General features: G+C 46.0%; 1 protein-coding gene across 1 annotated transcript; it reads left to right on the forward strand.

The window, feature by feature from the left end:
* Positions 1-1437: 1437 nt before the first annotated feature.
* Positions 1438-25729, forward strand: LSS (lanosterol synthase). The gene is made up of 22 exons (XM_053362462.1): positions 1438-1553; positions 2226-2397; positions 3729-3867; positions 4708-4816; positions 5651-5772; positions 6314-6410; positions 7472-7607; positions 8595-8703; positions 10251-10369; positions 11129-11226; positions 11733-11760; positions 15724-15780; positions 16657-16728; positions 17420-17470; positions 18720-18869; positions 19530-19626; positions 20751-20856; positions 21090-21155; positions 22678-22758; positions 23451-23621; positions 24246-24324; positions 25068-25729. Exons 1-22 carry the CDS (start codon positions 1543-1545, stop codon positions 25281-25283), a joined length of 2286 nt encoding a protein of 761 aa, XP_053218437.1. The 5' UTR covers positions 1438-1542; the 3' UTR covers positions 25284-25729.
* Positions 25730-27141: the final 1412 nt, after the last annotated feature.

The raw sequence follows: 27141 nt of genomic DNA on the forward strand, positions 1-27141 counted from the left end.
GCCCCCTTTCTCCTCCCTTTGGCTGCCTTTGTCCAATCAGCCTGGTTGAAATTCCTATTGGCTGTTTGCTAGAACCAATCATAAAAGATACACCCATTTCCTATTACCTTTTATGGGAGACAGAGAGCTATATTTTCTTCTATTTATAAATGGCAAACAAGTAGCCATTAACCTCTACAAGGCACCTTAATTACCAGATAACCTTTGGCCCCTCTTGCCCTATTCCCTGCAAAACAGATGGCTAATGGTTCTAATTTTATCTGAACAGATCTTTTTGTTCACCTTCTCACACACCATCTATGAAAGAGCTCCTTCTTTGGAGGTCATATGTCAGGAGTGCTCTGATGGTGTTTCCTGCTTGGCAGGGGTTTGGACTCAATGGCCCTTGTGGTCTATTCCAACTCTTCTATGATTCTATGATTCTATGAAATAAGAATCTAACATTTATTACTTTCTAGATGCTTATTGCATTCAGGCAACAGAATATCATATTATACATAACATAAATAACCTTTTAAAAGGAAAAGAAATCTTTGCAGAGTAAAAGGATCTCAATTTAAAAGGAACAAGGAACAGCTTAAAAAACGGCTCTTTACTCCCCCTCCTGCCAGCCAGATGCTTTGACCTTTTTGACCTTTAGGCAAATGACCCTTTGTATGATGAGAGGCCAAATGGCAAAACCTTTTACTATTTACTAATTCTTAATTTAGCCGCTTTTATTACAGCTTAATTATATTCTGTAATATGTAGGGTCAGAATGTGACCTTTTGCTCTTCAGCCTTTTTATGACCGCAATAAACCAAAGGGGCCTCTGACAAAGACCTTGCCTGCTGGTTTCCTGCCTCGAAAGAAACATTTGTGAATTTAAGCTCATTTTTAGAATACAGGAATCTGATCAAAATATAAGCCTTGATTAAAATGCAGGCTATGATCAGATGCCTCAAAGACTCCCTGGAGAAGACACTGATGTTGGGAAAGATGGAGGGCACAAGGAGAAGGGGGCGACAGAGGACGAGATGGTGGGACAGTGTTCTCGAAGCTACCAGCATGAGTTTGACCAAACTGCGGGAGGCAGTGGAGGACAGAGGTGCCTGGCGTGCTCTGGTCCAGGGGGTCACGAAGAGTCGGACACGACTAAACAACAAGGCGCAACAGAACATAAGCAACTCGGGGCGCGCCGGCTCTCCTGCTTTGCCCAATGCAAGCGGTGCAGCTGCGCCAAGTTCTCCGCCTGCCTTTTCTCCAGCCGCCTCGCCTCTCCTGGCCCCGCCCACCCGCGCGAGCCGGGCTCCGCCGTCCCCCGCCCTCCGCCTGCCGTTGAGGCCTCCCGATTGGCTGGGCCCGGCATGGGCTCATGTCAGTCCAGATCGGATGTTGCGCCGCGCACTTCGGGACTTGTAGTTCCCTCCGCCGAAGCGCCGCGGCCGCCGCCGCCCGCCTGGACTTCCTTTCCCGGCATGCCGCGGGGCGAGGCTCCTCGGCTCCAGCGCTCCGCCGAAAGATGCGGCGCCGGAGTGTGGGCTCGGACGGCGTAGTGGCAAGATGGAAGGGGCGTGAGTATGGCGCGGAGGAGCCGGGGCTGCCCCGGGAGTGCTGCAAGGCTGCGGGGGGCCAATTGGGCTTTATTTTTCGGGGCGCGCTTTGCTGCTTTTTCGCACCCGCGTCGTTTCTGGCGCTGCGCTCGCGGTCGCCCAGGGGTTGCAAAAGTAGCATCACCTTGTGCTCAGTTTGAGAAAAGGGAGCCACAAAAAGGAGCAGGGTTGAAACCCTTCCCACAGGAGAACCTTTAACTCCCTGAAGCTCAGAAAAGTTCTTACACTGCCTCAAATTTGCCTGAGCTCAGTCCTGATGCTGACCTGCAACCCTTTACAGTGGTACCTCGGGTTACAGACGCTTCAGGTTACAGACTCTGCTAACCCAGAAATAGTACCTCGGGTTAAGAACTTTGCTTCAGGATGAGAACAGAAATTGGACAGCGGCAGCGGGAGGCCCCATTAGCTAAAGTGGGGTTAAGAACCGTTTCAGGTTAAGAACAGACCTCCAGAACGAATTAAGTTCTTAACCTGAGGTACCACTGCACTGTAGTTTTAAGATGGAAGTCCTTTGGGGACACTTTTTTTCCTGAACCAAAAAAGCATCCTAGTGCTCCGTTATTTTTAATCTGAACTATCCTAAGATTCGACTCTCCTCTGGAATTCACCTGTTCCCTGTATCTCCCCTGCTAGATGTCTGCGGAGAAGAAGAGGCGGTCCCTATAAGACAGAGCCGGCCACGGACTTGACCCGCTGGCGCTTGAGCAACGAAGAAGGGCGGCAGCAGTGGCGATTCCTGGCGGATGGCGAGGATGGTGGTCGGGAGCAAACGGCGCTGGAAGCTCACTCGCTAGGGCTCAGCACGGTAGGTAGGAGGCTGAGGCGACCCCTCGCTTGCTACCAGGTTCTGAGGAGTTGCATTAGGACCGCTTGGTTTTTTTGGGATAGTTCCGTTGGAAGTGATTTTCAAACTTCATTTTGTCTGAATGCACATTGACTTGCCTGCTGAAAAAATTCTGTAATTGCAGAAGATTTGAAGGCTTATTCTTTGACGATCCCTCACAGCCGAGTAAGAGTGTCTTCCATGAACACGGTCTTAACAGTGAGTCCGTAAGTGACTGTGGAGGCCAATTCTGGATCCCCACATCCTTCCACAGTGGGGACATAGGTTTCCAGGAGGGAGTTGATCCCAGTGAGGGTTTGCTAAACGTGCCTTCCTCTTGGCACATTTCTCCCTTTCGTCCTGAGTTTGAGTGTTTGAAGGCATATCCTAGGGCACAGGCAATGTTCATGTGGGGCTTCCCTAGTGCCCCATGTGCCCAGAAAATGGGTCCTAAAGCTTTGGCAGTGCTTCCTGGCATCAGCGTGTTGAAGGGAAAGAGCAGGAGTGGCAGAAGAGGGTGCCTTTCAGGAGAGGTTATGAGTTTCTCGTTGAGGAATTCCTGATGAGATTCCAGGGAATCCCAACTCGTCTGAGGCTGCAGTTTATTTTCCTAAATGTTACAAAGTGATCCTAGAAGTCTGTGTTTTTCCAGTGCCAACTGGGATGTGAGAACTGCCCATATCTCTGCTCCAGAGAAAGTAAGCAGGACTGGCTTGTTGCTTTTAGTCTTCATGTATTGGGAAAGTTCTTTACTAGCTTGTTTATTCTTGCTGGAAAAAATACTTCGCAAAAAAGCTGAATTGATCTGGCGGCAGCTTCTATGCTGCATTTATGGCCCCTTTCTCTCTTGCCCACACCTTCTGGCTGTTCATTCAGCCTCTCTTGTGATACCCTCCTGAAAACTGGTTGGTCCTCATAAAATTGACTTGCTTTTTTGGCTCCAGAGGCAAATATTCAGCCCTCAGATTCCCGGTGTGTGGAGGGGTATGCCACCCTAAGGAAGCTTGGGAACATACTGAGAGGAGGCCCTGTGGTCCTTCCTTCCCAATAGTCTTTGATTCCCCTTCTGTTTGCCTGTTTTGCCAGCCCAGTCTCCTGCTTTTCCTTGCCTTGTTCCTCCCTTGCCTTCTCCCTTTTCCTAGGAAGAAGAGAGGAGCTGAGTGCCCCACAACTTGTGGAATTGGTCTCCTGCCCTACAAGGTGCTCGCTGGAGACATTCATTCATTCTATTTCCCTGTCTGTTGTGAACCTAAGCTTCTGCTATAGAATTCACTTGTGTCTCTTTCCTCTTTCTTCTTCACTGTAATTGGCAGAGCAAATTTTTCCCGGACTTGCCAAAGGCCTGTACAGCACAGGAAGCAGCAGTGAATGGGATGAAGTTTTACTCAGGCCTGCAAGCAGAAGATGGCCACTGGGCTGGGGACTACGGAGGGCCTCTCTTTCTGATGCCAGGTAGAGTTTTCATGACAGCAGACTTTTTCTCCAACCAGACAAGCAGTGTTCCAGCAAGGGGTGATGTGTAACAAGTCCGAAAGCGAACGCTTTGGGTGTGACCGAATCCCCCGACATCCCCGAGAGGGAGAGGGAATGGCTGGGCCTTGCTTCTCCTGCTTGAAGGTACCAGTGGAGTTGACACAGCTGAGAGAAGTGTCAGCTGGAGAAGTACTGTATGTGTGCAGGAGAAGGAATCATAGTGTCATAGAATTGGAAGGGACCCAAGGGTCACCTAGTTGCAATCTGTCAGCAACCAACTTAGATAAGAAAGTTAATTTTTAAGTAAAGTGAGTTTAAAATAACATGTGCCTCACCTTGTGGAATCCTGTCACTGGAACATTTAAGGAGGCTTGTTTCACAACAGAGCTGTGTAAATTCATGATCAGGATGATCATCTACGTTGACTGGCAGCCACTCTCCGGGTTGTCAGGGAGGTGCTTTCCTCAGCCCTGCCTGGAGATGCCAGGGACTGAATGAGGGAGCTTCTGTGTGCAAGCCAGGCCCTTCCCCACTGGGCGCACCCATCCCTACAGTCTTGGATCTCACGCAGGTGTATCCGCCTGGGTCATCCTCAGTGGGTGTGAGGCTGGTGGCTGCCCCTTCTCTGCAGCCTGTGGCTGGACCAGGCGGCTTCCTGCCTATGTCAAGACATTGCTCTCAGCACCTTTGATTGTAGCATAAGTGATCCTGACTATCTCTCCTCCTAAACATTAATGTACTTTTTTGCTGACTAAGAGAATCAGCATCTTTGTTGCTTCAGAGGACTGATTTTGTAACACACTGATCTCCCTAAAACAGGGCTCTTAATCACATGCTACGTTGCCAAGATCCCACTGCCAGAAGAGAGCAAGAAGGAAATGGTGAGGTACTTGCGTTCAGTTCAGCTCCCAGATGGAGGATGGGGCCTGTGAGTAAACTTTAAAATTTGGTGCTTTAGAAACTGCCGGGGTCGGGATAGGAGGAATTTGACCCAGCCGCTGGATCCAGTTCCCCAGCCCTTGTTGAACAATATGTTATGTTCCAGGTTGTGGAGACTAAAACGTGAGTTTGCCTTCTCCACTGCTCAGTGCTAGAAACTGGAAACTGGTGGTCTAGAAAGGAAAATGGAGAAAATGACTCCCCCACAGCCAAAGGTTAAAGTAAATGTTGGGTGATAAAGTTGACTGTCCCCAGTGAGAGTGATGATAGATACAACGCGCCAAAAACATTAGCACATAGATAATTGAGTAACAAAAATGCTCATAACAAAAGGGCTCTGAAAAAACAGACAGAAGTTGTGGGAGAGTTACAGATTAGCTGGTGTGTCATGTGCAGAGCCCATGTGCAGCAGTAGTGGAAAAAACCCCTTTGTGCATTTGGCCCTTAGATTAGCCAGTTTGCATGAAGAGCATGGAAACAGTGGAAGAGGCAAGGCTCATTCTTGTAATATTAAACTATGGATTATGTATTACATCCAAACTGGCCTAGTGTGTAAACAAAACCCTGTCCAGCAGAACCAGACCTGCTGGGAATTGAAACACCACATGACATTTCTATAGTCTACATTTAAAATAGATGACATAATGTTCCCATTTGTTTCTGGTGGCTGTTCTCTGCATGGAAATGGATCGAGCTCTTTCTGTTGCTCAAATTGCCTTAGCCAGCTTGCAGTAATCTTGATTTATCTGAAGTCAATCAGGACAGGCTGAGTAACAGGTGCAAGGCACATATTCCTAACAGTTCTGATGTTTTTGTCCGGCAGGCATGTTGAGGACGTATCCAAGGTATTTTGCACTGCTCTCAACTACACAGCCATGCGAATCCTTGGGGTCAGTCCTGATGACCCAGATCTGTTGCGGGCTCGGAACAACCTCCACAGTAAAGGTGACTAACCAGGAGGCCACCTCACATGAAGGTGGCTTTGTTTTTCAGTCTTGCTATCCTGTGGAAAGGGAACTCTCCTTATTCTAGAGTGTGCGTCTGGTTCTTCTAACATCCTATCACATCCACGGACCGTCTCCTTTCAGGAGTCTCTTTTGAATTTAATATACAATACACGGTTTAATATTGGCTGCCTTGAGTGCATCTGCTTAAAGCACTAGGCATGAGGATGCTGTGATAGAGCTCCATGCTGTTGTCCACAGGAGGCCAGAGTTCCCTGTTTGGGTCTTCTCTCACCACCGATGCAGCATGATTGGCGGCACAGTAAGGAGGACTCTTTGGAGAAGGCTGAGAGGAGGAGGGATGAGGAAATAATCAGGGGTCATCCTTTGGCTCCAGTGGGAGTGTTTTGTTTATACTATCCCTTTTGCAGACAAAAAAGTCAAACAGTAAGCATTTGTTTCTTACAGAAGAGTCCATTTTACTGCAGCGATCTCTGGTTTTATAGATATCTGTATGAGTTCTTGTATATTTGGCTCTTCAGGTGGTGCTACAGGAGTCGCTTCCTGGGGTAAATTTTGGCTGGCTGTTTTGAATGTCTACAGCTGGGAAGGACTGAATACACTTTTCCCTGAGATGTGGTACGTGCAGTTTTAGAGTATTACAGTGCAAGCCTAACCATGTCTTCTCTGAAGAAAGTGCTGTTGAATTCAATGAGACCTGCAGGTATATGGCAATAAAAAAATTAATACATAATAATGTGGCTTGCTCCCTGGTAAGCGGGAATAGGATGGCAGCTTTAGCTAACATAATTTATATCTATACCTCCTCATAGAAAAAACTGGAAGTTACGATCAGTTTGGCAATAGGTTGGCATGTTTGCTAAGTCCGTAGTTCAACTTCTGTCACATCAATTCGAGGAGCCAAAAAAGACCTAAGTTTCAGGAGGCTCCAGAGACTGGCCACAGGAAATCTAAATGTCAATTAACATTTTAGCTCATACTGGTGAAAATTTGGCCTTCAGAAACCTTTTTGGGTAGGAAACCCTAGCTTTACGCAGGCTATGGTACAAAGGTGAGACTCACAGCCATTGCTCTGCCCACTTTTGTCTCTGGCCACGCCTATTTTTATGCCTGCTCATGCTCATTATGGGCATGCAGTCTCTGAAAGGTTGCCCATGAGTGAACACAGACCTCAGCCAAAAACTGGCTTCCCAAGCCCCAGTTTAGTATGTTGTCTGAACCCTTAATTCTGGTTAGTGTTAACTATGGTTTGTTTAAACAAACCAGCTTGATGAACTTTGGCTTGCAGTTAGCCTGTTTCAGTAATTAAAATTTATTAGAGTTTGTCAGGTTCAGGCAGCAGAGCAAGCTGTGTTTGATGGAAATCAGAAGTGAAAGCTTGTCACACCTCCTTGGGGCTCAGCCAACCAGGACGGCGTGTGAGCTCCTTCTGGTCCCATTCAGGTGGGCCATGGGCTCAGGGCTCATGGAAAAGGAAGGCTCGGTTGTTCATGTATGCTCAGCCAGTTTAGTCCTGAGTCTGCTCTGGAGTCCCTGCTGCTATCCGGGTAGCTTGCCGTGGGATGGATGCTCTGTGGGAATCTCCTTAGGGCCACAGATACATGACTACTGGCTACCGGCTGCCATTTCTAGATTTCTGCCCATCCTTTACCGTAGGCTTCCCTTTTGATTTCTGATAGGCTGTTTCCTCGGTGGATGCCAGCCCATCCCTCTACTCTTTGGTGTCACTGCCGTCAAGTTTACCTGCCTATGGCCTACTGCTATGCTACGCGACTCACTGCGGAAGAAGATGAGCTGGTTCTGAGCCTCCGGGAGGTAGTTCAGAAGGGCCTTTTTTCCTTCCTCCGTCTGTCTGTTTCACTCTCTCATAGAACCATAAAATTGTAGAGTTGGAAGGGACCCAAGGGTCATCTAATCCAGCCCCCTGCAATGCAGGAATCTCAGCTCAAGCATCCATGACAGATGGCCTTCCAACTTCTGCTTAAAAACCTCCAAAGAAGGAGAATCCACCTGAGGGAGACCGTTCACTGTCAGACAGCTCTTACTGTCAGAAAGTTTTTCCTGCTGTTTAGTTAGAATCTCCTTTCTTGTAACTTGAAGCCATTGGTTTGAGTTCTACCCTCCAGAGCAGGAGAAACAAGCTTGCTCCATCTTCCATGTGACAGCCCTTAAGATATGTGAAGATGACTATCCTATCTCCTCTCAGTCTCCTCTTTTCCAGGCTAAACATACCCAGCTCCTTCAGCTGTTCCTCATAAGGCTTAGTTTCCAGCCCCTTGATCATCTTGGTTGCCCTCCTCTGCACTCGCTCCAGCTTGTCAACATCCTCCTTAAATTGTGACACCCAGAACTGCACACAGTACTCCAGGTGTGGTCTGACCAAGGCAGAATAGAATGGTACTATTACTTCCTTGATCTGGACACTGTGAAATGCTTTAGAAAAGTGTTTTTGCTGTGATTCCTCTGGAGGCACCACAGATGTTCTCCTGGAACCCCAGTGAAAGCGTGGCTTACAAATTATATGGACTTCTTTAAGACTTTATATCTCTTTAAGGTCATACAGAAGTCAAGGTACTTGGTCCAAAAGTGTGTGATGGATTGGGAGGCGGAACATACAGCAGATACATAATTGAAGCATTTGCTTAGATGGCATAAACAGAATGAAATTCTGTGGTCAAAGAAGACGCTCCGCCTGGCCTTATAGCAGGTCCGAGGCTGAGAAGGAGCCTAGGCAGCCTGTTTCCAGCTTTCTCTTCTCTTGCCAATTCTGCTTGGTGTTGTGTGACCCTTCTTTGCACCCAGGAGCTCTACACCCAGGACTATTCCCTCATTGACTGGCCGGCGCAGAGGAACAACGTCGCTGCGGGTGATGTGTACACACCACACAGTCGGCTGCTCTCCATCATCTACGGTGAGCAGAGTGTGACCTCTGGGCTTGGAATGTAGTCATGCTTGTTTGCAGACCTGTTTGCCGTCGCCAGGCCTCTTGTGCTGTCCACTAGCCGAGATGGTACTGCTGGTCAGAAGAAGGAAAAGCGGATGGTTCACAGAGAGGCATCGCTGTATTGCCCCAAGTGGAGAATTGGGCGGTAGCGCATACACCGTTAGAGGATAGTGTAATGTGCGGATCAGGGCCGCCTGTGTGTACTTGGAAGTAAATCCCACCATGTTAGTGGGTCTTCCTTCACTGGGGAAATGTAAGGTTGCCTGTGTGCTCTCCTTGATACTTTTTTGCTTTTGCTTTCTGGCACATAGTGGATAAATGCAATGGCAGACTCTGTAGAGGAAGGTTCTGCCCCTGTGAAGAGGCCTCACCTGTATGCATGCACTGTGTGTAGTTGGCCTAAATGCCTCTCTGGCAGCGGCACATCTCCTGGCATCCGATGCATTTCCTTCAGATATAAAAGCTGCACAGGGCTGGCACGGGGTGGGCTTGGCCTGGTCAGGGCAATGCTTGTGTGAGTCTTCTGCAGAGAGTCCTCTGCCTCTCTTGGTCAAGGGAGCCCTCAAAGCTTTTCTTCAGCCTTTCTTTTCCTTTTTAATCTTGCTGGCCGTGGCTGGCTTCATTGCTCAGTGCTGCAGGGATAATCAGAACTTGGATTAGCAGCCTACTCGACATTATTCTCCTTTTGTACAACTCCACGTACTGGTGTATCGCCTGCTGATTTCACAAGCCATTGCTTTGTTGTGATTCAGAGATTTCATCCAACAGTAGACAGAAGTGGTTTGCTTTGTTTACCTGACAGGCCCACTCACTTTACCTGACAGGCCCACTCACTTTGCAGGGTTGCTGCAAGCGCTCCGCACATAGAAGAAGAAGAGTTTGGATTTGATATCCCGCCTTTCACTCCCTTTAAGGAGTCTCAAAGCGGCTAACATTCTCCTTTCCCTTCCTTCCCCACAACAAACACTCTGTGAGGTGAGTGGGGCTGATAGACTTCACAGAAGTGTGACTGGCCCAAGGTCACCCAGCAGCTGCAGGTGGAGCAGCGGGGAATCGAACCCGGTTCACCAGATTATGAGACTATGGCTCTTAACCACTACACCACACTATAGCATACAGCATATATCTTTCAGCCCCCTAGTCTCTGTGTTCTCATCCCTCAACCCTTGCTTGGCTATCAGCTGAATCCGGACTCCAGAGACACAGTAATGCCACAGCAGCTGATTCTGGGTGATTCCACTACTTCAGCGCAGTTTGTGCTGGTACAGGGACACGAAGGAAAAGAGTGAACATGCTTTTCATGTGCACAGGGATTGTTTGCAAATGTGGCTTTGCCATTTTCCAGTGACAGGATTGATAATTCACAAATGAAGTTTGATTAGCTCTGAACTGCCATGGAAACCTAAGTTAGGGATTTGCTAAGTGTATGTGGCTCAGTTCCTGCCTGCATTACTCTTCAGTGCTCATATTCAGCAGATAAATATGAAATCTCTTTCTCTCTGCTTCCATTCCAGCAATTATCAACACTTACGAGAGATTCCACAGCACAGCTCTGAGACAACGAGCAATTGAGCAGCTGTACGACCACATTAAAGCTGATGACCGATTCACCAAATCCATCAGCATTGGCCCTGTAGGTCACTTTGAGTGGCACTTACAGCTGAATAGCTCTGGAATGGAACTTGATTTGCAGATTCCGAAATGTTTGTTCAGTGCATCTGTTCTTGGTAGCACAGTACCTAATGAGCACAGGCAGATGGCTGCAAAATTTGTCACCCCATTGATCACCAGGGTTGATTTGGCTGCCCTGACTGGCTGGTCAGGCACCCCCAACCTCCCCCCCCCTCCATGTGCATCCCTCCTGATGCTACCCACTTGGTGGAGCACAACCATCCCGGATGGAAGATGTGTGCCTCCTGCTCTTCAGTGGAAAGCAAATGGTCGTTGATGAGCCCAGGCTCAAAGCTGTACACACCTGGAAGGTTCCTTCCATAGAGCTGAGTGGAAATCTCAGCGGCAGGGCACATGTTCTGCAAGCAGAAGGTCCTGGATTCCACCTTTGGCATCTCCCAGTTGAAAAGAAGCCATGAAAGAGCTCAGAAATAGCCCCGGTCTCCCCTGACCCCCTTCACCTATTCTGCAGTGGGGAGAATTGTTTTGGATCCACCCCCACCTCTGTTCCAGGCAGGGGAGGGCGGTTGGGGCAGAGCTCAGCATACTTGTCCCAGCTGCAGTTAATGCTGGAGGCAGCTACTGTTGATGAGTCTTCTTTTTGACCGCATCCTTATGAGGATTGATATAGGTGCTGAGTTTATAAAGAGGCACAAATATTAGGGGCTGTTTGCTCCATCTTTCTTAGGAGAAATGACTTTGCCTTTCTCTGCCCATTTAGATATCTAAAACAATTAACATGCTTGTGCGCTGGTATGTGGAGGGAGACAAGTCTGCTGCCTTCCAAGAACACGTTTCCAGAATCCCCGACTACCTCTGGTAAGGCTTTGTTGAAACTCAGACTTGTACATCCTTACAGCTGCTTGTGCATAATGCTTTTAAGGACTCCTGAGTACTCACGGTTCATCAGGAGAGACTGCAGGACACTTGGAAAGTAGCTGCTGAACTCCCCTGTGTTGGTGTTGCCTCGTGTTGGTGTTGCAGTTCACCATTTGGATGGCATATTAAGCTCCCAAGCAGAGGACCATCCTCTTCCAAGAAGACCAGTAGTTTGAAGAATAAGGGTGAGAATCGGCAACTTGCCCAAGGCCTCCCTGTTGGTTTAAGAGCTGAACAGGGATTTGAACCTGAGTTCTCTTCAGCCCCTGTCAAGTGGGGACTCCCTTAGGGCAAAGTTTATGAGGAGCTCATTAGTGCTGGTGTGAAGATAATTCAGCTTGCACCCCCTTTGCCCATTTGTTCACCCAGGGTACAGGAAACATAGTTGAGGTGCTGGACTCTGTTTAGCCAGTCTACAACACTGAGTGTTTTCTGTCTCCTTGCAGGCTGGGACTGGATGGCTTGAAGATGCAGGTAATAATCCCTGGCATGGATGAAAGGGATTTATTTTTTCTCTGTCTCGTTGAGGGTCAGACTTGTGCTTCACAAGATGGTGTGACATTGCATCAACCACCCTGTTCAAACTGGAAAAGCTGCTTCCAGAGTGGCTTCAGGATCAGAGAAGCCGCAGGGTTAGCTGACATATTCCTGCGCCAAATTGCCCTTTCTCCTGCACCCCACAGCCACCCTTTGGTTTCAGAAATGTGAGGGGAAATGCATTATAAACTTGGAGCAACAAAGCAGTTTGGGAGATGTCTAGAACACAGGTGGCAGAAAGCTTGCCATGAATCCCCCCAAATACAGAGATACAGATCCCCCAAAAGGTGGAGGAATGGAATTAAATCAAAATTTCCCTGGATTTTACAGTTCTTTATATTATTATGAAAACAGAGAAAAAGCAGAATGAGTTGTTAATATTGTATTAGTGAGATAAGAAACGAAGAGAAAAGAAAAAGGAGGGGGGGAGGGGAGAAGAGAGAGGATGGAAAAGGTAGAACAATCAAACGCCTGGGTTTATATACCAAAATCCAAAAAAAAGGGTTGGGATGATAATACAGAAATCCGGAAATTGTGAAGGGAAAGTAAAACAAAAAAAATTGGAAAGAGGGCTAGGAAGAAAAAAATTATAGAGGGTTCTGGATGTCCTTCAAAGTTCTTAATGTAGCCTCCTTTCTTAAGCCTTCTATCCAAACCGTTCCAGAATAAGGGAAAAAAAGAGTTCCAGAGTAAAGGAAAAAAGTTCTTTTCAATCTTTTCTTTTCATCCCTTTAGAGCCGCTTTCCAAACTTTCTTTTTGCCTCTTTCCCCCCCTGCTCTTTCAAGCTGTTCTTTTAAACGGCTCTACGTTGTTGCATTTCTACTCATTACTTTCCCAAAAAAGGTATAACAAAGTTTCCAGGCAGTCTGTTATTTGTTACTTTGTATTTGGTATTTGATGAGTCTGGTAGCCTCAACAATAAGTGCCGAGGGCTTTCGTTTTGTACTCACTCAGTCAGGCAGAATATTACTTCCTTCCTCATCCCTGCGACTTTGTGTCCTGCGCCATTTTAATCCTCTGCCAAGCCGAATTCCTTACTTAAATCCTTTAACATCCAACGTTCACTTAGTGTGTTCTTCAATTTTTTGTGATAAAAATGTTCTACTCACACTAAGGGTTCCATTCTTGTAGTTATGGAGATTCGTCGCTTTCTCTCTTCTTTTTTTTTATAAAATTTTTATTGGCTTTTCAACATATATTATAAGACATTACACACAACAAACACAAACAAACAAACATATAAACATGTATAATTTCATGATTTTTTTTTCTTGTACCCAATTTCAACGACTTCCCCATGCCTCCCTTTTCTGCATCCCTATTTTAAACTTTTTCAGCAACCCCTGATCTGAATTGCTTATAAATTCCTTTCTTTAACCCTTTTCTTTCCTCTTGTCCAATCATTTATCTCTGCAAATCTGCTATGCTTTACCCATGACATTTTAACACTCACTAATTTTACAGCAATTTTTAAGATAAAATTTGAATTTCTTCCAATCTTCTTCCACCGTCTCTTTCCCTTGGTCACGGATTCTGCCCGTCATCTCTGCCAGTCCCATGTAGTCGATCACCTTCGTCTGCCACTCTTCCAGTGTGGGTAGTTCTTGTGTCTTCCAGTACTTTGCTAGTAGAACTCTTGCTGCTGTTGTAGCATACATAAAAAACATCCTTTCTTTCTTTAACACTAATTGGCCTACCATGCCCAGGAGAAAAGCCTCTGGTTTCGATTCGTCGCTTTCTCCAGTGAGAGCCAGAGGCATCGTATCACAGGGTCGATACTTTCCCTTTGCGCTCGCAGTCTCGCCGTCCTTGAGTTCTTCCAGAGGAAAAAACCCGAAAAAACCGCAAAACCGCTGCCACGCTGCTGGATAGTCTGTCCTTCAAGGGTGTCCCCCTTGCGATTTTTTTGGGGGGCGCAGTGCCTTTGCGGCTCCCCCAAGCCCCTGTATTACTTGGAAAAACCCCGACGATGTTTTCTGCGCTCCCTTTCTGTCCGCGACCGGAACCAGAAGTCACCATGAATCCAACTTAACCCAAGTTGAGAGCCACTTGGTGTCAGTGGTTGAGGAGTGAAATCAGAGCTTCTCCTCCACAGTTGCATCCTCAGAAGGTCGTCTCATGAAGCATTTTGAGACCTCCATTCTGGCCCAAATGATTTAGTATAATAATAATAATAATAATTATTATTATTATTATTATTATTATTATTATTATTATTATTATTTATTATTTATACCCCGCCCATCTGGCTGAGTTTCCCCAGCCACTCTGGGCGGCTCCCAATCAGTGTTAAAAACAGTACAGCGTTACATACTAAAAACTTCCCTGAACAGGGCTGCCTTAAGATGTCTTCTGAATGTCAGGTAATTATTTATCTCTTTGACATCTGATGGGAGGGCGTTCCACAGGGTGGGCGCCACTACCGAGAAGGCCCTCTGTCTGGTTCCCTGTAGCCTCACTTCTCGCAATGAGGGAACCGCCAGAAGGCCCTCGGCGCTGGATCTCAGTGTCCGGGCTGAACGATGGGGGTGGAGACGCTCCTTCAGGTATACAGGACCGAGGCCGTTTAGGGCTTTAAAGGTCAGCACCAACACTTTGAATCGTGCTCGGAAACGTACTGGGAGCCAATGCAGATCTCTCAGAACCGGTGTTATGTGGTCCCGGCGGCCACTCCCAGTCACCAGTCTAGCTGCCGCGTTCTGGATTAATTGCAGTTTCCGGGTCACCTTCAAAGGTAGCCCCACGTAGAGCGCATTGCAGTAGCCTAAGCGTGAGATAACTAGAGCATGCACCACTCTGGTATAAGAGACCCAGAGGACTCCTGCGACATGTTTACTTAATACTTTAGGGATAAAGCCCCCAAATCCACCACATTCACATATCACAGTTGCAACAGTTTAGCCCGTGGATGGATCCAGAGCACCATTTAGTTTTGGGTTTTGGGGGGTGATTTCCAGCTGTTGCAGCCAAAGGAGACAAACACAGTTTTTGGAGGGGTGCAGTTGACCACCTGCGCTTCTTGGCTCGAGGCATCTAGCAAGAGGGTATTATTGAATGACTCAGCCCAGTAGGTGATTTATGTCCCCTCGCAAGAGGAGTTTTTGAGCACTGCAATAACTATTGTCCGGTTGCTTTTAGTTTATTTTTATATTTTAAAAAAATCTGTCCTGCTCTTCTGATGCTCATGTGCCACTCAGGATGGCTTACAACGAATTAAAACCACAATACAATTCAATGTAGTAAAATTGAAATGAAAATAAAAACACACATTAGGTGAACTACACAACATTAAAATCCATTTTGAAGCGACAGTGAAAACCCCACTAGCCAACTTCACTTTGCCAGTACCAGAGGGAGTCCTGGGTGGCACTTGCCCATGAAACATTAGTTCTTTGGGCATATTGCCGCAGGTGGATTTTTAAAATGCATAGGTTGAAAGAAAACATTTATCCAAGTTATGGATAAATTATTGAGTTTGTAAAACAGTTACATTGGTTACATCCTCTAAAATACAATAAAAAGAAAGCATATAAACTACTTGCTGTATACTTCTTAATTATTTTTGCAGGGATGATCAGACCAGTTAACAAATAGTTTAATGTTAATGAGAATTCAAATAATATTAACTGAAACACAAAATATGACGTAAAGTGGATTACAAATGTTTCGTTGGTCACTACGGAGTTCCCCCCTCTCAGCTATTTTGATGGCTAGCACTTGGTATACGAGTGGGGAAGGCTGTAATAAGGACTGGTGACAATAGGCTTTTCCTTTTTAACCCATTGCCAATTGTAGGGGAAATTGCTTTTGGGGAACAGCTGAGCACCTTCTGCTGGCCGCAAGGGAGACAAGTCAGGTGGGAGGTGAGTGTTTCTTACTGCACTTTCCTTCTCTTTCAGGGCACTAATGGGTCACAGCTTTGGGACACGGCATTTGCTATCCAAGCTTTCCTGGAGGTAATTATTTTTCTTTGTTTTGACCTAGGACTTAATAGGGGGAAACATGGCTGTTCCTCTGTAATTTTGGGGAGAATTAGCCTGTAGGTCCAACACACATGAATCAAATGACTGAAGAAACAGTCTGGGATATAGAGAGAGCATATCTAGTTCACACAACACAGAAAGGCATTACAAATGGTGACATGTCACTAGTAGAGATGCAGTCAGGCAGACAGCCAGTAAATTTCTGTTAAGAATGTCTTTTGGTTGCTATTGCAAAGGAATGCAAAGCAGCAAAGTTTTAAATAGCCTAGGATGTTTAATTAATGTTACTCAAAGGGTATTCCTCAGCACATAATAGCATGAAGGCAGTTTTGTTTCGTACATAGGAACCACAAGGAAATCTGAGCAGCCTTAGGACTTTGGGCATAAGCCGGAGAGTTCAACTCTTTCCCTGCCCCAGTTCTGATATAGTGGTTTATCGGAAGCTTCCATTTACATTTCAAGGAAAGCGTATTCCTTGTGCCTATGGGAGTTTCCTTCAAATGCAGATGACAGTCCTGAGAGGCCATTTTTGCCAAGCCTGTGGTAGGGAAAGAGTTATAGTCCCTTCCGGTCCCATCCCTGCAGTCCCTAAAGTCACTGCTTACCTTAATCTCACGTTAACTACACTCACGCAATTATCACCACACAATTACTGCTTGGCCCTGAATTCTAGTGAGATTTGTGGGCCTGGCCCCCCAGGTAAGTATAGGATAAGATTGTAGCCTTAATTCATCAAATTTTAATGAAATTAATCTTAACAAAATATTATTAAGATTGATTACTGCTCCTGGATTCAGTTTTTAAAAATCACATTATGTCAAATGAAACACCTTTTTCCTTCTTTTTAAGGCGGGTGCCCATAAAAGGCCTGAATTTAACTCCTGCCTGCTACGTGCGCATGAGTTTTTAAGAATCAGCCAGGTAAGAACCAGGCATATACATATTCATGATCCAGTTCTGCTGTAATACTGCCCACATTCTAAAAATATGTAGGCTTTGATTTTGCAGTGTGCCTCATAGTTATGTCCAACAACCAGGTGCACAGCCATACCCACCTCTCCCAGGAACGCCTCCCTTTGTTGTAAGCCAAAAATAGCTTTTCTTCTGAGTTTATGCCAATGAAAACTCCGAAACGTGAGGAGTTAGGAGTCCAACGTTTATGCAAGAATGTGAATTTCAGCCTCTCCAAACTCACGTCTTGGGGGGAAGTGTTCCACCAGGTGAACCAAATTTAACTACTACATCTGGAGGATTTTTCTCTATGCAGAAAATTTCTTGATTTCTTCTCTGTAGTTCTCAAGGCGCTGCAACATCAAGAAAGATTCCTTGTTGAGGTCAAAATTTGCTGGCGCTGAATTGCTGAAGTGTGTGTGTGTTTGTTTATAGTTGCAAATATCTATACCTGTACAAAAATGTTTTTATGTCTATAACCCCTTCAGGCCCAAACTGGAAATTACAAAGACAGCTGTGGCTTGTGCTTGTATTTCAGACTTTTTATATCACTTTCTCCCTTGCGTCTAGCATTTTTAATAGCATAGTTCTTAAAACAGTGTTCCTTTTATGTCAATTGCACTTGCCTTCGTTGTCTGAGTGTAGTTTGTATCTCCTCCAGATTCCAGATAATCCACCGGATTATGAGAAGTATTACCGTCAGATGAACAAGGTATAATCACAAAAAGAGCTCCCTCTCTGAAAGGAGCAATGCCAGATGCTAAGTTAACTTGGGAAGATACCTGTCCAAAAATCTTTCTTTGATTTTTTTTCCAGGAGAAAGGTTTTCCTCAGATAGCTTGTTCCACTGCTAAGTTGCTCATGAAGTTAGGATTGTATTCCTCACTCTTTAACCTAAATCTTCTTTCTTGTCCTTGAAAACTGACCTGCAGTTTCTGGAGAGACAGGCCCCCAACCCAGTGAATGATTCTGCATCCATTTTAGGTTTTGTTTATGGTGTTTAACTGAACTATTTGTTTTTTAAAAAAAAATATATTTATTGAGATTTTCAAAAAAATAAAATAAAAAAGAAAGACAAAAAAGAGATAAAAGAGAAAAAAGAAAAAGGAACAATTAAAAAAGTTTACATTGCTTACTTTCCATAACCAATTTCCTTGACTTCCCCACACCTTCCCTTCTTGTATTCCAATTCCAATTTTTAGCTCAGCAAATTCTTATCCCCACACTTTACCTTATTTTCTCTAATTCATTTTAATTAACCAATTTTAACTTATGAACCTCAGTCTTTATATATCAATACTTATTCTTAAAAAACTTTTCCTAAATTCACCCAATCAATTTAACTAACCCATTTTAACTGAAAAGCCTCATTCTTTGTACGTCAACACTTATTCTTAACAATCTTTTTCTAAGGTCGGCCCCAATTCCCTTCCCCGAAATCCCCATTTTTATGTTAGTGGCAAAACCAACTTAATTAAACAAAATATATTTTACACCGTTTGGATTCCCAAAGCCCCACCACCCCCTTTCCCGGATTCGAACCCCAACCAAAGTCCATCAGTCCATCTGCAATCAGCCTGGCGACCTCACGTCTGAGGCACTCGACTCTCTCTCAGTTTCTCTCTGCCGGGTTTTTTGATAGTCCTTTATTTTAAATTCCAAATCTCGAAGAAGCTCTGTTCCAATAAGGTCCATATTTCTTCCAGCCAGACCTCCATATTTAACAATGGAGCCAAGATCTTGTTTCTTACTTCTCATATTAACTGAACTATTTGAAATCAAAGGCTTTTCTAATAATAGTAAAGTAAATGGATTATCTAAAAGAGTAAGTTTTTCTGTACTCAAATGCTGGAAGACTAGAAAGGTCAGCTGGGCAGCAGAGTTATTGGCAATATATGTGGTCCTGCAAGAATCCTCTGCTCTGCATTGCCTAATGCTCTCAATTGTCTAATGCTCTCCAGGGTGGATTTCCTTTCAGCACGCGGGACTGTGGCTGGATTGTAGCTGACTGCACTGCGGAGGGGCTGAAGTCAGTGATCCTTCTGCAGGACAATTGCTCTTTTATAAAGGAGCAAATCCCACCGAACCGTCTCTTTGATGCTGTGAATGTGGTGAGTGGCTTGGAAGGAGAAGCAGCCCCTGGGTGTCAGGGAAGAGTTAGAGTTAGAAGATTCCAGTTTCCCAGAGGGAGAAAGCATTCCCCAAGGGGGGGAGGAGAGCAGTGAATTGAAGAGAAGAGAGCAACAGGAACAACAGGGAGGGACCGGCTGTTCCCAGGAAAGGCAAGGGTTCAGTTCTAGCTCAGATTGGGAGGAGGGGAGATACAAGCCAGCTCTAGCCAGGAGGTTAGAAAAAAGAGCGCGAAAGCGAAGGGAAGGGCGCCTTCGCCATTTTGAGAGTGGCTGTTCATGGAGAAGCAGAGCTCAGAAGGTATCTGAAAGAAGTGACTCTGAGGAAGAATATTTAAGAACCGTTTATAAGAATGTTTTGTTAATACGCAACAAAAAGTTTTATAAAAGAACAAGAAGCATTTGTGTGGTGATCTGAAGAGGACAACGACCAGTCCAATCTGCCTCCCAGACGATGTTGCCTTTGGCTAGTTGGTGGTCATAAGCTGGAGGTGGGGATTTCTGGGTGAAGCATGGAGCTTGTGGGAGTATTTCTGATTTCCGCTGGGCCACTGCTTAAGGCTGTGGGGCCACTCCACTGAGCTCCATCTTTGCCATGCCCTTGTCCAGACACACTCTCTCTTCCTCTGTGTCTGACTTCAGTTGCTGAATATGCAAAATGTGGACGGTGGCTTTTCCACGTATGAAACGAAGCGTGGCGGCTGGCTGCTGGAGCTCCTGAACCCTTCCGAGGTGTTTGGTAAGAGAAGGGACTTGCTTTGCATCCGTACTAGCATAGCACTCTAAGTGGGGCTACCTTTGAAGGTGACCCGGAAACTGCAATTAATCCAGAATGCAGCAGCTAGACTGGTGACTGGGAGTGGCCGCCGGAACCACATAATACCAGTTCTGAGAGATCTGCATTGGCTCCCTCCCAGTACGTTTCCGAGCACAATTCAAAGTGTTGGTGCTGACTTTTAAAGCCCTAAACGGCCTCAAAGGCCCAGTATACCTGAAGGAGCGTCTCCACCCCCACCAGGAAATAAGTAGCTATCCTTTCTTTAAAAGGTATCTGAAGGCAGCCCTGTTCAGGGAAGTTTTTAATATTTAACGCTGTATTGTTTTTAATACTTGATTGGGAGCTGCCCAGAGTGGCTGGGGAAACTCAGCCAGATGGGTGGGGTATAAATAATAAATTATTATTATTATTATTATTATTATTATTATTATTATTATTATTATTTTATTATTATTATTAGGGGTGGGTGGGTGTCAGTGGAAGTCCTCTTGGGCAAGCATGGGGAATGGGGCATCATTGTCTCAGTAGAAGAACTGAAGCCATTCCACACCCACCCACCCTGCCTGCCCCAGCAATGTGATTTGGCTCCTGCTGGCCCCTCTTAATCTTCAATCAAACTCTGATATTAAAAAGTTGACAACAACTGTACCCGAAAGGAAAAGAGAAATTATTTTAAGTTTCAAGAAACAGAGGCATGCCACACAGGAATCTCACATCTCTCTCTAGAATCTGTCTTACTGATTTTCAATATATAGCCTTTATTGATATTTCTGCTGCATTTCAATCTATTAATCAAAATAGACTCTGGGAGAAATTTGAAATTGCCAACCTTGACTGCATTCTTTGACTTTCATCCAAGAACATTGCAGCCACACAGGAATGAAGGTCAGAGGAGGTTTAAATGGTGATATGACTAAGGCTTTTAAAAGTCACAAGGAATGAAGGAAGGTTGCATTCTGGCTCCCACGCTGGAAGCTGGCTCCTATTACAGATCTATGATCTGTGTTGTTTTATTGGTTCTGGTGCTGTGGGTTTGTCATGGCCTTTGGCTGTATCAGCAAACTTGTATTTTTGGTGGTTTGCAGGGGATATCATGGTGGACTACACTTACGTAGAATGCACCTCGGCAGTCATGCAGGGGCTGAGGCATTTCCAAGAGCGCTTCCCTGAACACAGGGCAGAGGAGATCAGGTAAAAGGAGGGAAGGAAAGGAGCGGAGCAATGGAATAACAGGATGTGAAACCTTCGTTTCAGAGTTGACATGGGAAAATAAATTCCCTCCTGTCATTGGGCACCTGACCCTTCTGTGGGGTAGGAGTGAATAGCATTTTTATTCCTTCCAGTCTGGGCTAGAGAGAGTGGTGCTGGGAATGGTGGGTATTCACAGGGTTGAAAGGGTTTCCCACTCTTTCCTTTTTGCTCAGAGAGACGCTGCGAAGGGGCCTCCGCTACTGTCAGAAACTTCAGAGAGCTGATGGTTCCTGGGAAGGGTGAGTGTCCTCATAAAGCCAAGGGCCGCTTCAATAATTGGTTGGGCTTTCCAGCTGCTTGCCAGGGTATTTAAAAAGAAAAAGGAAGGTGCCTGCTTTGGGGCAATTTTAAGAATCGGAGGTAAAAAATCCCACTTTTCAGCACCAGTTTGAGACCTTTGGGTGGTTCTAGTAGGAGAAGCCAATAGCACCTTTTTATTAGCAGTTTAATTTGTCTGAGAGACCAGTGTGGCATCTGACCCTACAAGTCCCGGGTTCAAATCCTGTTTCAGTCGTGCTCCCACTGGATAGCCTTCGGCAACCCCCCCTCCTGCTTTGTCACAGTCACTCAGAGTTAATACTCATATCTTGTCCATATGAAACACCTTGAAACTGCCCAGTGCTATATAAATGCTCAGCATTATCATTTATCTTTTACTAAGTCTTAAACCATCAAAGTTAGAAAAGAAAATGTTCATGCCTTTATTTAAAAAGCAATTGTACAAATGTAATACATAAGCTTGACGTATTACAAGAATTTAAAATTTGTTATAGAGTATTGTATGGAACATGGCTGGGGAATCTGTAACACTCCAGCTGCTGTTGAACCACAACTTCCATAATTCCTGGCCATTTGCCACTCTGACTGGAGCTGATCTCCTCCCCTCCATCCCAGTCAAGAAAGAGCATGCCAACGTCCTCAGGGGCAATGGGTTGGGGGGCTGGTAGTGATAGAACTAAGTCACCAGGTGTAGGGAGAGAGGGGCTGGGGGAATATCTAGGGTCAGCCAATATTCTGAAGTTGCAGTTCTTCCATACTCACCTAGGAGTAAGCGCCACTGAAATTAGCTCTCTTTAGACAAATTGTTGGTGCAATAAGCGAAGGGAAGCTGCAGAGTTTTTAGAATAAACATTTAAAGTAGATGAATTGTATAAATGCTACGAAGACATTTTTTTAGAGAGAGGAGGTGGAATTTATAGCAGCTTGCCAGATGGAACGATCTCTCCCACATCCCCGGTGTCCCACCCTAGCCTATTCTGGGAGGGGTGTGAGGGGTTAAGGGGGAGGAAAGCTTTTTTATGTGCGGGTGGAAGCCCTTGCAGAGGAGCTGGTGGCGTTTATCAGAGGAATCATGGCCAACAGCTTCGGCAGCATTTGTTTTTATTCAATATCAGAAGTAATGGCTGAAATACTAGACTGATACCTGATGCCAGAAACATGAAATGAAGCAGAAATTAGTTACGTCAAAGAAACCAGCTTTAATTTCCTCCAATATATCTCACGTGTTAAAAATGATTACAACATTTGTGTTGCTATGGCAGCAGCCAAGCTGAATGTATATGTTCCAGACATATACACTGAATCATGTTGGCTTAATAGATATTTGAAAGATAAGGAAAATAATTTATACTGTTGGTTTTGCTTCTGCAAGTAAACTTCAGGCTCATTCCCTTGATTTGGGATTGTTTGGCACAGCAAGGAGGAAGGAACTGGCTCTGCTCCCGGCTCGGTTCTGTTTGCTGACTGACTTCTCCCTCCTAGGTGCTGGGGGGTGTGCATCACCTACGGCACGTGGTTTGCTCTGGAAGCCTTTGCTTGTATGCAACACACCTACCAGGATGGGTGAGTGAAGACCTTCACCAGTTTTATAATGGAAGCTCCTCTGATCAGAAGAACTTGCTGGCAGTGAGTGGCTTTTCATTCAGCATGAAGAATCGTGCTGTCTTATTGCCCTCTATGGGATGGGGAGAAGGAGGGCACCGTCTCCCTACACTGAGCCTAGAGGCAAACTGCTCTGGGATTCAGCTGGGAGCCAGCCTCACCTGAAGAGCCGAGTCAGCAAAGGTGTCCCCTCTCTCAGGCTCACCTGTGCAGGGGAGGGACTGGAGAGACCGGCACTACTGGGCCAGGCAGACTCATTGTTCTCACCCACAACTTACAGCGGTTTCAGCAGCTGAGGACAGGCCTCCTGGTCAGCACTGGTTTGCAGTGGTGACATCCGCTCTTCTCTCCATAAGTTTCTTCCCCTGTATATATTATCCTGGCCCTATTATCCTGCAGATGCTTCTCCCTTGACATTTCCAGATTCATCTTGTAGCTCTCAGCCAGCTGATGGGAGCTGTGTCTGTATGTTTGCACATGCACTCTGGGGAGCATTGAGCCTGTGCTTTTCCTTGATATCCTGTCTCCTTTTCATTTTTCTCTGCCTGGCGTGATAAAATTCCTTGCCTTGTCCTTGCTAACCACCTGTGTTCCTCCGCTGAGGACATGGAGCCACTCTGTGAGTTCCTGTTCTCCTGCCCTTTCTCTTCCAGAGTGGCCTGTGGGCAGGTGACCCGCGCTTGTGAGTTCTTGGTCTCCAAGCAGATGGAGGACGGTGGATGGGGAGAAGACTTTGAATCTTGTGAGCAGCGCAGATACGTCCAGAGCACCACATCCCAAATACACAACACTTGCTGGGCTCTTCTGGGGCTCATGGCTGTTAGGTAAAAGTTTGTGCTTGGAAGTGACCCTTGGCCTCTGCACGGGGATGAGGGCAGATAGAAACAGCCACCAGTCTTGAATTGCATCTTTGGGGGACCCTTACTCAGCTGTCCCGCACTGACTAGTAGAGGCTACCACCAAGCATGCCCAAACAGCAGCTTCCTGGGTCTGTGCTGCAGCCTGCACACAAGAAGTCCCTTGGGAAAATGCAGACCTCCCTTTCTCCTGGAACGCCTTTGTGCAGAAATTCAACTTTTGGCAGCTGCAATGAAAAGATCACAGCTGCCTTGTCTGGCAAATATTTCTGCCTGTGCATAGCCTGCTGTCACTGCGCATCTCTCCTTGTTAGCCATGCACCCTGGCATCATGCTGGGAACAGAACAGAACAGTTGCTGCATCCAGTCCTTGAGGCCGTCCCTTTAGCTGCTCGCTTTGTTTGTGGGAACAGTTAACAAGTCTCTGACTGAGGCCATGCTAACCTGGTGGCATTTGATCTTCCTGCCTAGGATATTACATCACTTGCAAGAATCTCTCCGATATTTGTGAATTACCTGAGCCTTAGCTTTTCCTCTCTAAACCTACTTGAGCAGAGAACTTGGGTCAGAACAACTCTTCTTGCTTTGCAGGTATCCAGACGTTAGAGTCCTGGAAAGAGGGATCAAAGTTTTGATTGACAAACAGCTGCCTAATGGAGACTGGCCTCAGGTGAAGTGTGCCTCGAGTGCATTCCATATAACGGAAGGGCCATTTGCATACATTCTCTCTCACACTAATACACCTACAAGCACACCTTTCTTCTTAGCTTCTCAGAATTCCTCTTCCACCCTTGCTGCAGATTTTCCTTCATGCACCGGAGTCTCTTTTGTGTTCCTTGTTTCAGTATGACTCCCACCACCCACGTTTTAGCTCCTGTTTGTACCAATCCCAGTCAAACACAGCCTTTCCTTGGCCGGGAGGGAATTCCCTCTTGACTATTCAGCAGCTCATGAAAAAAGCAGCCCTGGCTATTGCTACTTCTTGGAAGGGCTGGTTCTCAAAGTGCCCATTAAGCCGCCTGAAGTTTTAAATATTTAAGCATGGATCAGGAACAGTGGAAGTAGGAAAGCTGGCGCACAAGATCACTGTGCATTGTCTGGTTTATCCTGGAATGCCTGCATATTGGAATCGGAGCCTTTGGTCCAGCTCATGCTCAGGGCAGTGAAGGTGTCATTTATTTAATTTTAAAATGTAAACATTTCAAAAAGTACCAGCTGCCTTTTCACCATGGATAGGCAAAGCAGGTCACACCTGTCATATGGTACCTCCATGTATGAGGAGGTTTGTGCAGATCAAGGCCGCTTTGCAGGTGCTGATGCCCTTATAGGTCGCTCATCTTTCCGTGCTTCTTACTGTGTTGGAAAGATGAGAGGATGGGTGAGATGGAATTTCTGTGTTTCTTTGCCTTGCAGGAGAACATTTCCGGAGTATTCAACAAGACCTGTGCGATCAGCTATACCTCCTACCGAAATGTCTTCCCCATCTGGACCCTGGGGCGCTTTTCTCGCCTGCATCCTGCCCACCCACTGGCTGGCAAGCGCTTGATGGAGGCATTAAGAAATGGAGAGAAGGGCCTGGCTGGCAGGATGGCAAACGGACATGGAGAAGCACCACTCCCTTCTTCCTGAGTTTGGGTCTGGTACCAGCATTGCAGGCGTGGACTACCAATCTCTCTGCTTATTTTTCTAAACTCTCGGGAAGCTGGTGAGGAGGGAAAATTGAAGGGGAAACACAGAAGGCTTCTCTGGGTGGTTTGCCGCCCTCTTGCTTCTCGTACTTCTACATGCCAGGCAGAAAGGAGTTGGCCCAGGAGAAGTGATGAGTGGCAGACTCCGGGTCTGTCCTGTGGTTCACTCGCATTTGCTGCTCAGAACGGACACTTTAGACACAAAAACCCATGATTCTGTGCCCTTTACTGGGCATTAACATTTATTTAACTTTCTGTACATGCATACCAAACATTATGGTGGCTGCGTGTATCCCTCCTGTTTCACTGTTATACTTGCGGTATTTGCAGTGGAAGCAGAAGAGTGTAACTTTTAGAGTAACTGAGGTAAAGTAACACATAACGTAATCAGTGTTGATGCCTTATTTTTCGCTTACCTTAAAGATAAGCTTAAATTGTTTTTTAGGGTATGGGTAGCACAACAATTGAATAGTGTGCGCTAGTTGCATAGACTCCACATGCATATCCCAGGAAACAGACATTCTGGGATTGGGTCCTCCCAACTGCCACTGAGAGCCAGCCCACATCCAAGGTAGCGGGGAGGCTACAGCTGACCACATTGCCTAAGTAACTCGTGGTCCTTGACGTCTGCCAGCATTGGCCAGCATTTTGGAGCTTACGTAGCCTGGAGTGCAAGTCCCTTCTTATCATTTGATCTACTTACCCCAAGCTGAACATAATTCTCTTACCAGAGAAGACTCAATACATGTTTTGTGTAGATAGACACAGTGACACACACGAAAGCCTTGGCCTGTGCGCATCTGGCCCTGATCCTGCTGTGTTGCGGGGGAAAGGTTTGTACAAGGCCTTACCTTGTGGTTGCTGGAAGGCAAGTAAAACCCTCCACGCAATCTGAAGGCTCTACTGAAATTTGGTACTTTTCTCCTGAAAGTCAGGCATACCTCATGCAGGAGGGCATTCTGCAAAGAGGGAGCCACCACTGAGAAGACCCTGTCATGGTAAACACTAAGCAGCCAGAAGTGGCATCTCCAACAGGACCCGGGTTGCTCCTTTAGGCTCTGGGATCCCAAGCCATGTAGGGCTTTGCATGCTGGTACGCACACCTTGATTTGGGCTTGGTAGCTCACTGACAGGCAGTGCAGAGCTTTCTGGACTCGTGACCCTTGGTTCTACCAGGCTGTCCTATTTACCAATCTAGCAGCTACATTCTGTGTGAGCTGCAGCCTCCAGACTGTTCAAGTGTAGCCCCGTGTGGAGTGCATTGTAGTAATCTATATGGGAGGTCAGTAGAACATGGGCAACTGAGGCCAGGATATCCTGGCCCTGGAATGACTGCGACTGGAATATTAGCCTTCCTGGCTTGGCACTCAAATGACGATTTGGAATCTAGGACTCTTTCTTCCAGGAGAAGTGCAACCCTTCCCAGAACAGGTCATGCATCTCATTCCTGGATATGGGAACCACCAACCACAGTCCTTTTTTCCTTATCAGGATTCAGCCTCAGTTCTCCAAGGACCCCACAGCCCCAAAGCCAGGGAGCCAAGCAACCATCTCCTAGATCTACCTCCTGCTGATGACCCTGTAGGTAGGAAGAGAACGGCAATGCTGTCTCCAACTCCTTTTCCAGAAGTTCCCAGAGCTGCTGAGAAATCAAGAAGATGCCACAGGGTTACAGTCCCTCCGCTTCCTTTTTTTTTATAAGATATTTATTAAAGTTTAAAAGATTTATCTAAAATAGAAAAAACAAAAGAACAAACAGAAACAACAAAAATACATACAAAACACATACAACCAGTATA

This window comes from Podarcis raffonei, chromosome 1 (assembly GCF_027172205.1).
Source record: "Podarcis raffonei isolate rPodRaf1 chromosome 1, rPodRaf1.pri, whole genome shotgun sequence".
Classification (NCBI taxonomy): domain Eukaryota; kingdom Metazoa; phylum Chordata; class Lepidosauria; order Squamata; family Lacertidae; genus Podarcis; species Podarcis raffonei.

Coding starts and splice junctions, on each gene's coding strand:
- LSS (XM_053362462.1), top strand. Junction 3,868..4,707: donor GCCTCTCTTTCTGATGCCAG/GTAGAGTTTTCA, acceptor TCCCTAAAACAG/GGCTCTTAATCACATGCTAC. Junction 11,761..15,723: donor TGGATGGCTTGAAGATGCAG/GTAATAATCCCT, acceptor CTTCTCTTTCAG/GGCACTAATGGGTCACAGCT.